General features: G+C 39.8%; 1 protein-coding gene across 1 annotated transcript in view; it reads right to left on the bottom strand.

Moving 5' to 3' along the window:
• gdf6a (growth differentiation factor 6a) overlaps positions 1-15217 on the bottom strand; it is a 34035-nt gene extending 18818 nt beyond the window's left edge. The window contains exon 1 of the mRNA XM_028817248.2: positions 14393-15217. Coding sequence (XP_028673081.2) covers positions 14393-14744 — 352 coding nt within the window. The 5' untranslated portion in view covers positions 14745-15217. The remainder of the gene's footprint in view (positions 1-14392) is intronic.
• Between the last annotated feature and the right edge of the window lie 310 nt (positions 15218-15527).

Genomic DNA, 15527 nt, shown 5'->3' with positions numbered 1-15527 from the left:
AATCTTGAAGGTTTGGTGCAGGGCTGCAGGACAAACAGATTAAGAAAACTTGAATTTACAGCCTGTGTGACTGTATAATAATAATTCTTTACATTTATATAGCGCTTTTCTCACTACTCAAAGCTCTCTCCGCACAGGGAGGACCCGGGAAGCGAACCCACAATCTCCTCACTGTGTATGCAGGAAGAGTCCTTTTAAAATTAGGAGCTTTTAGTGTTTCACAAATTTGCTCCCATTTATTTATTCGCTGTATGGAGCCTACTATACGAATCTAAATACTGAAAAGCTCTTCATGTGGATGGGACTTTTGGGACCCAAAAATGGTTCACCTATGGCATTTCTCTGAAGAACCGTTCTGGCACATTCATTTTTAAGAGTTTCTCAGTTATTAAATAAATGTAGTTTTCTTAACCGCGGTTTATTACAATAAGTCAGTGCAGACGCACGATATGACACTGCTGAGTATTTCAGGACTAAACGGAACTGGAGAAGAGATTGGAGGTGGCTATAGCAGCCCCGAATCCCATTTGAATTCATTCTGTTTGAAACAATTCTGTGGTGAAAGGGCTTTTATTTTTATTTCTACTGTGTCTCCTCAGAACACAGACATTTCTCCCTTATAATAAAACCACGATGTTTCTGCAGAACAACAAATGCATTATTCAAATAACTAAATAAACGACAGACGCGTCGGAAACATTCTGAAGATTAAAGTGACATATAACAGGATGATTTAAGCATCTCTTGAGTGCTTTTATACAAATCCACTCTACGAGATCTTTTTTTTTTTAACTGTTTTCTTTAAAGAAAACCCAAACGTGCCATATAATGTTACACGAATCGGCAAAGAAAACGAAACAAACACATGCTTGTCTAATTGTTAACAGTTGCGATCGTAATTTCGCATGGACGTTGTTAGAAGCGGATAAGCGCACTTCGCGTCCTCGGCGTTTCTATTAAAGGCCGCTGCATTAAACGAACATGTAACGGACGTGTCATGTGTGTTATTATTAGAGCATCACGATCTTTACGCTTTTAATCTGATTGTTTTGTAATGTACGTTCACTTTCAATTTGAAGATTTGAAGAGTCAATTTCCGTTGAAAAAGAAGAATACATTGAATTGAATTGAATGTACAATCTGCCAGTAAACAATATTTGACAATAATTGAATTACATATTAAGCCGACTGTGTGGTGCCTCGGGATATCTCAATCGACGTTGCTTAAAAAATGAATAATTCCTCAAAACTGTTGATCTAACACCAGAGCATACGGAGTTCAGGTCTTGCCTTTCCCCATCATCGGATTTTACAACCGATGCTCGATAATCCATCTCTTTGATTTAAAACATACATAATTCGCTAGTTTTGCCTCCCCACCTGTTCATTGTTACTCTCGCTGTTTCCACAATAAATCTGATTAAGATGTTAAAGCACAGATTCAAAGATTACTTCCTTTATAAACGTTACCGACCCCAGCCGCGCACTCTTAAAAATGGGAGCGCCATAGCGGGTCTTCCGAGCGATGACACAGGTGAACCCTTTGTTTGTCCCCAAAAACAGCCATCGCCTTGAAGGTTTCAGAAAGAACCTTTACTTATTTAGAACAACGACAGGCCCCATATAGTTAATAACCATGACTTGATGGTAACAGATTTGTGGCTCCCGATTTTAAAAGGACTCCTGCTGCATACAATCACACTGGCTAAATTCAGGTTTTTGTTAATATGTTAGTGTCCTGCTAGTCTACTAAAGATTTCATTTTTTTTTTCTCCACATATTAATAAGTTTTTCAATGCACAAAGAACCAACTTCATATTCAAAGAACACGTCCAATATGAAATGACGCCTTGTCAAGCAATAATTTTTCGAGGAACCATACAACCCAGTAAAGAACCATAAAGTGCCATTGAAGAGCTAGCATTTAAGAGTGTATACAGATTATCATTTCTCATTTATTGAATATTATGATATTTGAAGAAACAAAGAGTGTCGCACGTTTACGTTATTGTTGTGAAATTTTGATATCTACTCGTAAAACCACTGCGATGGACAGGTGTCCCTTCCCGGGCTGGCTATTTGCTTCCACTCAAACCCGACCAGAAGAAGACAATTGCGGACAATGGATGGATAACACGCATCTCCTTTGATTTTATTAAATGACCTCTGGTCGCCCAGGGCATCAATTCTTTAAATCACCGCCCGCTCCTTAGCAGTTAAAAGAGGAGGATGGGCTCGGCCGACTGCCAGCTTTTAATTCCCCTATCAGTGATTTTAATCCGTTGAACAAATTTCGAACAGTGACAATGCAGACGAGATATGCACGCTGCAGTTCAAGATCCCGGTTAGGTCCTCTGTCATCCTCTTATCTCTTGTTCTGAATTTCAACTCCTCCTCGGCCCTCCCGCCTGTGTCCAAGTCTCGTCTTCTCAATCCTGATTTAACTCTTGCAGTTGCAATTAGAGGGACTTAAAAAAAAAAAAGAGCGGTATGCATTCTAGTGTTGAGCCTTTGCGGGTGAACTGACTTTGGCATGAATTTCAAGCAAATGGATATTCTCCAATTTCCTCCCGCAATCCAAAAATACGCCTGTTAACCGGATTGGCGTTGACGAATTGCCCCTTGATATGTGTGCGTGCGTGTGTGTGTGCGTGTGTTCCCCCGTGATAACTAGCGTCCTGTTTGTTCCAGCCGTGCGCGCGGTGCATGCTGGGATAGGCTCCAGCTTCTCCGCGACTGTGCTCCGAAACAAGCTGATTTGGGACATGGATGGATGTCCACCGGTGCAGGTAACCACGCTTCTTTAAGAAACGACATGAGGACATTCGAATAATTCCATGCATAAAATACATTATATTTAAATTGGAGTTTTCAGAGACAGCATAATGCTAATGATAATGATAATGCGTGAATTCGAATAAGAATAATCAGAAAAACCTGAAACGGTTATGCTGTGGTGAAGTTCCTACGTGTTTATTAGCCCGGAACGCTCTTTGAAAATGGGACCTTTTAGAGATGCCTTGTCTTTTTAAATTTAATATACTTTGTTAATCAGCTACTAAATTAACTTTACTAGTCAGGGATTATACACATATATATACTCATAAATATAATGGTTATTTAATGGCACTTTCTGGGTCTTTACTAGGTTCTGATGTTCCTCATATAGCCTTGGTTTGACAAAGAAAGTTTTCATTCTGAGAAAAGTTCCCGCATATGAAGTTCGTTCTTTGCGCTTCAAAAACTTCCTACTATGTAGAAAGAATCTTTTAATGATTGGTAAGCTACCTAGCAGGACACCACAGGTTAAGAACACCTGAACTAAGTCAGTGTTACAATACGTATGCAGCAAGAATCTTTTTTTAAATCAGGACCCATGAGTGTTTTCATACATCTGTTCATGGTTATTTATGGTGCCTGTTATGGATTTAAATATATTAAAGGTTCTTTCTGGAACCTTCCCGTGGATGGACCTTATGGGAACCAAAACTGATTCTCCTATGGCATTGCTCTTAAGAACCACTCTGGCACCTTTATTTTTAAGTCAGAGTGTCATAAAGAAATGCTAAATCTTGCGAAGCACATGCCCATCAATTCATGGCCAAACCCACTCCAGGCTCCAGGGGAAGACCACCAACCCTGGACAAGGCGCACGTCTTATGCAGCTGCACACTCACCCACATACCCTACCTTCTTTCATATTTTTGGGCCACAAAGGAGTGGCTATCAATACGTATAAACACGAATAATGCCACGCACTCTTAAAAATAACGATTCTGTAACGGCGCCTCAATGGGTTGTGTGGTTCGTTACAGAATTGCTTGACAAAGAACCGTTCCAAGAAGACTTCTTTGCATATGAAAATGGCTCTTTGGTCTTTGAAAAGGTTTCTAATAAATGGACAAAACAGAAATTATTCTGATTAAGAGATCAAGAAAACCTGGATTGCAGTGTTATTGAAAGAAACAAAGCTCCTTTTGAAATTACAAACCCGCTGGTATTTCACAAATCGGTTACAATCTATTCATAGTTATTTATGGAACCCGTTACAGATCTAAATATATGAAGATTCTTTCGTGAACCTTCATGTCGCGAAACGAATTCTCTGTGGCATCGCTCGGATTGTCCACTTAAGCGTCTTTTATTTTTTTATTTCGGGCCGGACGTTTGCCTGGCGTTCGGCACTTCTGTCTGACGCTCTTACTCTGTGCAGGTTCTCTTGTTCCTCTCTCGTGTCCTCCCACACCGTATACTACAGTGCCAAGTTAACAACATTTGAGATTCTGCTGGTTAGCGTCATCTCCCGCAGGTTTATTTCCTACCTCGGTCCTGCGCTGCCGGACAGGCTTTGGTTTCCTTATAAAAATCAGAAAAAGGTGGGCTTTGCATCCTTTGAGGAACAAACCCCCTCAAAAAATCTTAAAACGTTTTTCTGAACACTAATGTATTTCATTATCTTCTTTTATTTAAGGGGTTTAAGTGCATTATTGCAATAAATTGAAATGCTTTATTACTTTAATTTCACTGGAATTTACGCCAAACAAACGCGCTGCTAAGAAACACAAACACATTTACAATTTTACAGCCTATAAAAGTGTGTAACACGATTAATGCTTCTCCGTTCAAGTGCTGGGATTTTCTGCAATAAACTGAGAAATATATCGTCGAACCGTTTCGCGGCATTGATTTTTTAATGACGCTTTATTGATTGCTGATTGATTGAAACCAATCAGTCCTTATCAATTAACCTTTTCTATTTTAACAACAGGGACACTCAGATTTTAGAGGGAGCAATTTCAATTGTTGTGTTGGCTGGTAAAATGATTTCTGATGTTGCTGTGCCTTTTTTCCTTAGTTTGAACCCAGCGGAGTTATATAATAAAAGTGAATTGGAACCTTCTGGGTTGTTTTTTTTTTTTCAATTGCCGTGGGCGTCTGGTCTGCATTAGGAGTTTTTATAAGGACTCAAACAAATCGAATACAAGGTCACCAGATAATTAACAGTTGTGAATTCCCTCCTTGGCCATTAAAATACTTCCCTGGTTGTATTTGCCAACGTCAACATTCCCAGCGCTGAAGCGCTCGTACTGATTTGAATCTCCGACCATTAGCTTCATTCCATTGTGATTCGCGAGCGTATTTAACGCGTTTCGAAATATTAATTAAAGTATTACGTGTCTCCAATAAAATACAGTAAATTTGGAATTATTATTCCCGAATAAAACCGCTAAATTAAATAAGACTCATGGGGCTAGGAAGCAGATTTTTATTTTGAAATACTTTTTTTTCTTGTAGGTGAATGTTTCTGATTAAGGAGTAGTGAGGTAAACGGTAAAGATTAAACGCATTAGATTGTGTTGTCGAACTTCGCATGGACGTACTGTATAGACTGCATGCTATTCCATCTACAAAAGTATTATTTCAATAAAAATAAACGACATTTTTATTATTCCACTTAAAGCAAATATATTCAAAATTAGGAAATTGGAAACTATTGATATCACAAACAGTGTTAGCTGATTAACCCCGCCATAGGTGCTGCTCTAAATCGTACTGGACCCTGCGCTTTACAGAGCCAAAGTCATTGACTTGCTTGAAGATCTCTGGTCACGGATCTCACAACCATATCGATTTAAAATGTGTGCAACGATTTGAGGATTGTATTCATTTTAATAATTATATTTTTCGGTGTAATTTTTATAAGCATTATTAAAATATATTAACATTAAATAAGTTATAATAATAAATATATTAAGCATTTGTATATAAATGCACAGATATTTTCTCTCTTTATATATATATATATATATATATATATATATATATATATATATAATGTTTTCTTAATCACACACACACACACACATACACACACAAGCTTACATAGTTATATAAACAGTATAACAGTATATAAATCTATATGCGATATACACAGAATTTCGAGAAATAGATCGATATACAGTACTGTATACGTTTATAAAATACATTCAGAAACACAAACATCATTTTATTGATCAGGTTAGTTAATAGATAAATAAATAGATTAATTCGAGAAAAAGACGTATATATACTTTATTCGCTTAAAATTAAATTGGAATTAAAATGATATTTCATGCAGAACATATTCACATACTGCGGTGGGCTGGCGCCCTGCCCGGGATCTGTTCCTGCCTTGCGCCTTATGCTGGCTGGGATTGGCTCCAGCAGGCCCCCGTGACCCTGTGTTAGGGTATAGCGGGTTGGATAATGACTGCCTGACATATTCACATATAAATACACACAGACTTTGATAAGTTAGATTAGATAATTGATAAACAGATGGAGTAGTCTGAGAAATAGATTGTGCATATACTGTGTACATATATACAAATTTATATACATGATGTATGAATTTAACACAGAATTTCGGGGCCTGAGCTGTATTGAAAGCTTGCATATTGTGATCTTGCTAGTAACTGTCATTTTGTTTGACTTCTCATTGCATCAGTAATGGCTAACACACTGCATCACCCTACGATTGATTAGCCGGGTTAAATAATGGATGAAGAGCTAGATAGATAGATAGATAGATAGATAGATAGATAGATAGATAGATAGATAGATAGATAGATAGATAGATAGATCTGTCTATTACATTGACTCATCTATCTATCATTTTCATGCAGAATTAATACACACATAGAATTTAATATGCATCAAATTATTTGTGGATGAAGAGATTAATTAGTTTGAGAAAGAGATGGATATGTACACACATATACAAATGTATGAATTTGATTAGCCTGGTTAGGTAATGAATAATAATGAAGAGGAGTCCTTGGAATAGACGGATATAGAAATCTATCTATCTACCTATATATATATATATATATATATATATATATATATATATATATATATATATATATATATATATATATATATATATATATATATATATCCATGCAGATTTAATACACACATAGAATTTAGTATGCATCAAATTATTTGTGGATGAAAAGATTAATTAGTTTGAGAAAGAGATGGATATGTAAACACATATATATGTACGAGGTACAATTTGATCAATCGGGTTGGATAATGGATGAACAAGTGAATGAGTTGGAGAAATAAACGGATGCACTGATTTATTACACACGTATACACCTACACAGTCTATCCATCTATTTCTCGAACGCGTCAGTACCGCCATTATCCAACCCAACTAATCACATTCCGTGTCACTGGGGGCGGAGCCTATTGCCTCAGCCTGCTGGCGGACTTGGAGCTGGACGCCGGTTCATCGCAGGGCAGGCGCACACTTTGTCAACAGGCCAGTTTCAGCAATCTGCCTAAACTATCGACTTTGGGATGCGGGAACCGTGTAGTATCCGGAAAACAAACAAAGCTCAAGTGATCATCGGGCAGAGATCAGAACCACGATGGATACTGTATTTAAAGCAGGTTATTAGATCCACATAGATGTATATGGACGCAATGTGTGTGCACATGTGTGTTTTCATATAACAATCTCCTTGTTAAATCCGCGTTATTTGACTTGCCTGTTGAGACAATTTATGGATGTCCGAAATAAAACGAGTACTCCTATGAAATGAACGCACACTCATTCAACACAAAAAATCGAAGGCGACAGCATTTCTTTGCCAGTGTAGCAAATCTTTCGAACTTCAAAATGATTTGGATCTTCTAGCGGTAAAATCTCAATCTAGCAATAAAGCCTGCGATCACAAAGAGAGAAGAGCAGAAAAAGTAACCGCTTGAGAGGAAAGGAAGTTTTTTTTTTCCTAGCAATGTTATTGGACAGAGCAGTTCGTTATAGAAGAGCAGACAATATTTGATATGTTATGACATGAAAACTCAATTAGATCACTGAGTTCAAATACTCCAGTTAGTGACTCGATGCTAAGCAACCCTCAGAAGGTCCAGCAGTAGGTCACAGCCTGTGACACATCAAATCAAAATCAAAGGGGAAAGTGAGTTTCTCTCTCTCTCTCTCTCTCTCTCTCTCTCTCTTTCTCTCTCTCGCTCACTCAGTTGACGAAGCGCACTGCTGTGCGCGGATGCTTTCGTTTGTCAGGTGGAAGGAATGTCCGAGTTGTCCACTGATAGCGGTTACTCTCTCACCAAGATAAGCTATCGTGTGCATGTGCACATTCCGCGGATGCGTTTTTTTTTTTTTTTAATTCTGTTTAGTTTTCTTTGTTTGCGCACCTTTTACTATCAGATCATTTAGACAGGATTCAATACGACTCCCATCTTATCCCTAAACACGTACGACCCGGTATGTTCTTTTGGGGGAGGGTGCAATGAGCTTCTTTTTTGGTTTCTACCAGTCTCCACTCTCATTTATGCATGAGAATAACCAACATCAGTACGTGCGTTTTTTAGGCTCACATTTCCAGTTATTCAGCCCCGGTGGTAAGAACCACTGGGGAAAGGACAAAACACCTGGAAAAACTGAGTTAAGTCGAAATACCTAATAAACCAAATATACACACGTTTGGGAAGTATAGAATACACGGATGAGACCCAACTGAACATCAGAACAATTGAGTCCAACACGCTCATCCACCCTGTTCACTATAATTGTCCAAAATAAAACCATGTCGCGGTTTGAAGGCCCCAAGGGTCATATTCTCCATCACAGAAGACCTTTCGTGGCCCTAAGCACTAAGATTTTAGTGCCCTCATATACACGAGCTGCACTCACTCTCAAGGGACGACTGACCAACGTGACCAAGGCAAGAACGATCACGTGAGTCTCGGTGGACAGCTCGCGGCAGTTACCAGATTCTGATTTTGCTGTATATAGATAATAGTAATAATAAAGGTTAATTCTATTATTTCTTTTCATTGTACATATTTAGATACTTTTTTCATTAATGTGGGGAGCCCCCTTTTTGTGGAACATACACTATTTCAAGTTTTGCACCATACGGTCCATGGTAAATCCGGCAATGGAAAGATTCTGAGGTGCCCCCTTCCCTTGTTGCCCTAAGCACGTGTTTATTTTGGTTAATCCAGCCCTGCCACCACCGTAGGCCTACTTGGTGATGTGCATATAGTTCTCTGAAAGAAAACCTTCTAATATTTATGAGAAATCTGCTCCTAACAAATGTCCCCGTGTTCATCTTTCGCGAGCAGAAAGTGCACACTTCACACAATGACTCGACTGGGAATCAAGATTAAAGATGAAAGGCAGTGGAAACTGAAGGTTGTAATTTCATTATTACAATAACTAAATATTTCAATTGAATTTAAGGCCGCTGGTGGCCGTAGATCATCACGACAACCCTGGGCGCAAAAGCATCCCGGAACTGGGTGTCAGTCCATCGCAGAACCCAGTCACTCATACTGGGCTAATTTCAACCAAATGGGGACGTGCGAACAAAACACACACAAAGACACGGGAAGAACGTTCACGCTTAAAAGAGACAACGTCCGGACGCGGGATTTGAACCCAGGCAGGCTGCATTCGTTCAGCGCTAACACGAAGCAGGGTGTATATCAGCATTGCGAAAGGGACTACACACGGAAGATCAACCAGATTGTGTTTGACGCAAAAATGGATAATACACTCTTAAAAATAATGGTTCCCTATGGCACTGGGTTGTGTGGTTCCTTATAGATCCACTGCTTGATAGACAGAGGACCATTTTGTTCTGGGAAGGGTTCTTTGCATTTGAAAGTGTTTCTTTTGGCTTTGAAAAGGATACTTAAATGTAGATCAAACAGAAATCTTTACTAATTAGTACTGATCTAACAGATGAAAAAACCTGAACTTGGCCTTAGTCCTTTTAAAATTAAGAAACCCAATGCTATATCACAGATGTGTTGTCATCTATTCATGGCTATTTACAGGGCCCCATTACAGATTTATACAAAATTCCCTTCATATTAATGGTTCTTTAGGGAACCAAAACTGGTTCCTCTATGTGGGATTGCTTATTTTGGCACCTTAATTTATAGGAGTGTAGTGTGGGTTAGTGTTTGGTGCTCCTTGTGTGGAGTTTGCATGTTCTCCCTGGGTCCACAATGGTCTCGCCTACATCTGCTCCAGTTTCCTCTCACAGTCCAAAAGACATGCACTTTAGGTGGATTGGCAATGCTAAATTGACCATCTTGTGTGAGTGTGTGTGTGTGTTCTCCCTGTGATGGACTGGCATCCTGTCCAGGGATTGTTCTTGCCTTGCACCTGATGTTTGTTAGGATTGGCTCCACTGCACCGTTACACTACTCTGGATATGCAGGTTTGGAAGATGAATGAATGGAAATGGAATTAGTACTAGTCACCAGCGATGTTAATATCAGCTTGATGTTATTTTCCTGAAGATCTACATTGAAGTCATACCTGTAGCTTTCCAAAAACAAATCCTTCATCACTGTTAAATATAATGGATCATTAATGGCAGCTGTGCTTCCTTGTAGAACCAATGCTGGATTAAGAACCATTTAAATCTGGGAAGGGCTTTTTTTGCATAGGAAGGTAGTTCATTGGCCTTTAAAAAGGCTGCGGACAAAACAGAAATAGCTGATGTATAGTAGATGACCTAGCAGGATAGAACATATCAAGAAAACCTAAACTCAGCCTGTGTCATTGTGCGCAGCAAGAGTCCTTTTAAGATCAGAAGCCCGGTGGTCTTTCACAAACCTGTTATCATATCCATTATGAAGCTGAATAAATAAAGATTCTTAGGAACTTCATGTGGATGGTTCTTTTGGGAACCAAAAAATGATTCTTCTATAGCATCGGTCAGAAGAACTACTTTGACATCTTTATTGTAGGTGATTGTATGATTCATAATTTCATATATGAATTGGGTGTAGTGGATTTGAGAAATGGGGCGGCACGGTGGCACAGTGGGTAGCGCTGCTGCCTTACAGTTAGGAGACCTGGCTTCACTTCCTGGGTCCTGGAGTTTGCATGTTCTCCCCGTGTCTGCGTGGGTGTCCTCCCACAGTCCAAAGACATGCAGGTGAGGTGCATTGGCGATTCTAAATTGTCCCTAGTGTGTGCTTGGTGTGTGAGTGTGTGCCCTGCGGTGGGCTGGCACCCTGCCCCGGGGTTTGTTTCCTGCCTTGTGCCCTGGGATTGGCTACAGCAGACCCCGTGACCCTGTAGTTAGGATATAGTGGGTTGGATAATGGATGGATTTGGGAAATGTTATGCTATGTTATGTTATATACACCTGGCCTAAGGAGCAAAACCAAACACTTGGTTGTCCTGAAACTCTTGAAATCCTAATTCTTTAATGGTACTTTATGGTTATTCACTGGGCTGTGTGGTTTCTTGTATGATCTTTGCTTGACAAGGCACCATTTAATTCTGGGAAGAGTTCTTTGCATATGAAGTTGGTTCCTTGTGCTTTGGAAAACGTCCTAATATGTAGAAAAAATGAAATCTTTAATGTATGGTAGGCTACCTAGCAGGACATTAACAGATTAAGAAAACCGTAACTTAGCCGCTGGAATTATATGCAGCAAGAGTCCTTTGAAAGTCATGACCCACTGGTATTTGGTTAGTTATTGTGTGGAGCCTGCTATGGATCTAAATAAATAAAGGTTCTTTCTGGAAAATTCATGTGGATGGATCGTTTGGGACCCAAAAACGATTCTCCCTTCCCATGGCATCATTCTGGCACCTTCATTTTAGTAGTATAGCAGAACACGTATGGCGTTTAGCGAGGTCCTTGCGTGCATTTGCTTCGTTTCTTTCATCGTTCTAGGGGCGCGAGAACGCTCATGTGAAATGACAGACGCACTTGCATCGATGAAATGGACAGACAGTTGCAAAGAAAGCCGCGAGTGGGAAAGAAACAAAAAAAAAGGACTTGACGGGACAGATGGAAAGAATTTACAGCCCTCATTAGCGCCTGCATCAATTAGCGTGCTATAAGGGACGCACTAAAACTTACAATCAGAACTCACAGATGTGCAGAAACCCTGCACATCTAATGGATAATAAAGTCTCACTGGCAGCTTGGTCGAACACATCAGAAATGGAAGCCCGGAGTCAACAGAAGAGAGTCGTTGTCACTCTGCGTGTGTGTGTTGTGTTGTGTGAGAGAGAGAGAGAGAGAGAGAGAGAGAGAGAGAGAGAGAGAGAGAGAGAGAGAGAGAGAATTCAGAGCTTATCGGGAACTGCAGAATGTAGACAATGTTTGATTTGGAAAGGACTCAAGAAATGGCCTGCTCTGATAACAGTACTCATTACGGGCGTTTTACAGTAGTGTTGTCGCAACCGGAATCTATAAAAAGTGCCTCTACAGCAAATTACTAAGCTGCCGGATATAATCGACTAAGTGCGGATGGCAGTACATCTGTGTGAATTTTTGTGGAGTGCCAGGCCTTATCTGCTTATATTCCAATGACCCAACTTGTTGCATTCAAGGGTTCGCTAGAATCTGATTATTTTTAATTGACGCTCTAATAACTCAGCTTGCCAAATGACATCCAAAGGGTTTAAAGAAAATCAATAGCTGAAGCGAAGACCAACGTGATACAGGCTGTTATCGTGCTCTGGGGCTATCATTCTGAACCTTAATATCTCACCTTCAGTAATGCGCACAGAGGAAGGAAAAAAAATCAAAGTATCAACGAAACCACTTTTAAATAAAACGAGACAAAACGGAGGGGGGGGGGGGGGGGGTCTATGTTTTCATTAACTGAAACATATAAAGGGAATCGGCATTACACTTTATTTACTGTTGTATATAGTTATGCCTAAACAATGGGCAAAATGACAGCCTCCGAGAATAACTTTGGACAGTTGTTGATATCTAGGGACATCTTTGATTTAACCTATAGATAGATAGATAGATAGATAGATAGATAGATAGATAGATAGATAGATAGATAGATAGATAGATAGATAGATAGATAGATAGATAGATAGATAGATAGATCACGTGTTATATCAGCACTAAGTATATATGGGTCTACTCTTTTCATACATACACATGTAAGTATTATTTTAACACTGTAAGAGTTCATTTAACACTTGTGTCTATACGGATATGCATAATAAAATCGGTAATGTTAAATGAACACTTTAAGTTGGGTCTTCTCCTTTCCAACACATTTAAGTATTTTTTAATAGTTTAACACTGTCAAGTTTATATACAGTATATATGTTCATGGCATTCGTAGTCTGAATCACAATCTGATTGTATGGGTGGTTACCTACCAGGTAGCGCTGGTGGTTGGGCAGCAAGTCAGCTAACATCCACCACGGTGCCCTCTTTCAATTGCGAGAAGCAGATCATAGAATGGTTGAAATAGGGGTGCAGTGAGTGTGTAAGCCTGATGAGCCCAGAATTAGGGCGAAACACGTGTCGCGTACTCTTTGCATTATTTGACAGTAAACTATTTCAACCATATATACATATATATATATATAAACATACATATGTGTGTGTGTAAAATAGATAAATATGAAAGGCACTATTTAATAGATAGATAGATAGATAGATAGATAGATAGATAGATAGATAGATAGATAGATAGATAGATAGATAGATAGATAGAGTAAGGTATAGTAAGATCACTACTATTAAATTATCACCTTATGTATAAATGTGCACATTCTTTCCATATACACACTTGTAAAGATTCTTTAAGTGTACTGGTCCGCTTGTTCCGTATATACACATGTCAGGATTACTTTAACAATGTAAAACTCCGTTTAACGCTGGCCATTTATTTTTATAGATGCATAGGTGATAGACAGTAAAGTCACTAGTGTTAAATGAACCCGTTAAGGGGATCCACTCGCCCCTATATACACACACGTGAGGATTACTTTAACACTGGCCATTTTGCTATATAGATAGGCAGATAGTAAAGTCACTAGTGTTAAATGAACACGTTAAGAGGATCCACTCGTTCCATATATACACTTGTGAGGGTTACTTTAACACTACGAGTTAATTTAACACTGGCCATTTTGCCATATCATTTGGGTCCTTACTTTCCAGTACTGTAAGAGTTAATTTGACACTGGCCATTTTGCTTTACAGATGCATAGGTAGATAGACAGTAAAGTCACTAGTGTTAAATGAACCCGTTAAGGGGGTCCACTCGTCCTGTATACACACACGTGACGATTACTTTAACACTGGCTATTTTGCTATATAGATAGGCAGATAATAAAGGCACTAGTGTTAAATTAACACGTTAAGGGGTTCCACTCTTGTGAGGATTACTTTAACACTACGAGTTAATTTATCACTGGCCATTTTGCCATAGACATATGGGTCCTCACTTTTCTTGAACTATAAGAGTTCATTTAACACTGGCGATCTTGCTCCGTGAGTAAGACGGACAGACAGATACATATGAAAGATGACGTATTAAATACATAGACGGATCACAGTTTCATTTTGTTACTGACCTTCTCCTTTATCCACAAAACTGGTGATGGTGTTTGCAGATTTAGAAGACCGAAAAAAAGTTGCGTTTATCCCAAGCTTTTCGGCAGCGGAGTAAGTCCTATAAATCGACAGCATGTAATCATGGGGCACCACTCCGTGCTTTGCAGTATTCTGAGGATGGCTTGAGCTGGAGGAAGACTCGAACATCTCTTTAAGAAATCTGGGGATCCTCCCCCCGTCACTAGAGATCCTCATTCTCTTGCTGCGTTTCGGGAGCGCAGATGGAACGATGGCGGCGGGCTGGGTGCAAGGTAAATCCCATAGGCAGGTAACACAGAGGAGGATAAATACAGCGACCCTGAGAGCATCCATGATGAGCGTGGTCCCGACTGAGTGGGATGAGTTCACTTCTGCCAGATTGATCGCCCGAGCGAACGAAGAGACACTAGAAAGATTCCGAGCAGGGGAAAGAACGCTCCTCCAAGGAACAGGGTGCTCCCCATCCCGGAGGCACGCCCACCCGCGCCCGGCCCCGCACTCTTGTACTTATTGGAGAGCCACTAAGCCAGTCCCCGCCAGGGAGCATTCCCACAACGAAATGGCAAGGTGTTTGCTTTGAGCGAGAGATTTTCAAAATGCCATTCGCATTGGCCGGTTGAACGTTGCTCGCTATGAAATCGAATTTCTTGGGCAGCCCCGACCGACAGCGCTCGCCTTGTCCTCCCAAGTGATTCCGCGGTATACGGCTAACTCGGAGCGCCCTGCCACCGGGACACCGGACTATGGCAGCACGTATGTTCTGGATCACTGTCTGCTGCTGTAACGTGCTTTTGAGGTGTGATAATTGAACCAAACCACTCCCACCTTTTAATTAGTTCCCGTGATGTCAAAACAAAAAATCCAAAAGCAGTCAATTACGCCGAGAGCGCCTTAAGTAACTTGAATTGTACTTTTTTTATTACTGTTTTTTAGTGTCGCATTGCTTTAAAGCAAAGTAGACGACATAACGCATTATATTCCACAGTATAAGCAAATACGGGACATATTTCTCCTAATGATTGCATAGCTCACCTTACTGTGTCTAATAAAGATAACACGTGCAACATCTATTTTGTCATCTTTAATTCATTACGTGTAATGCATCCATCCATTTTT

Source organism: Erpetoichthys calabaricus, chromosome 13, assembly GCF_900747795.2.
Source record: "Erpetoichthys calabaricus chromosome 13, fErpCal1.3, whole genome shotgun sequence".
NCBI lineage: Eukaryota > Metazoa > Chordata > Cladistia > Polypteriformes > Polypteridae > Erpetoichthys > Erpetoichthys calabaricus.
Note: the sequence above shows the minus strand (reverse complement) of the source record. Positions and strands in the feature narration are given on the sequence as shown.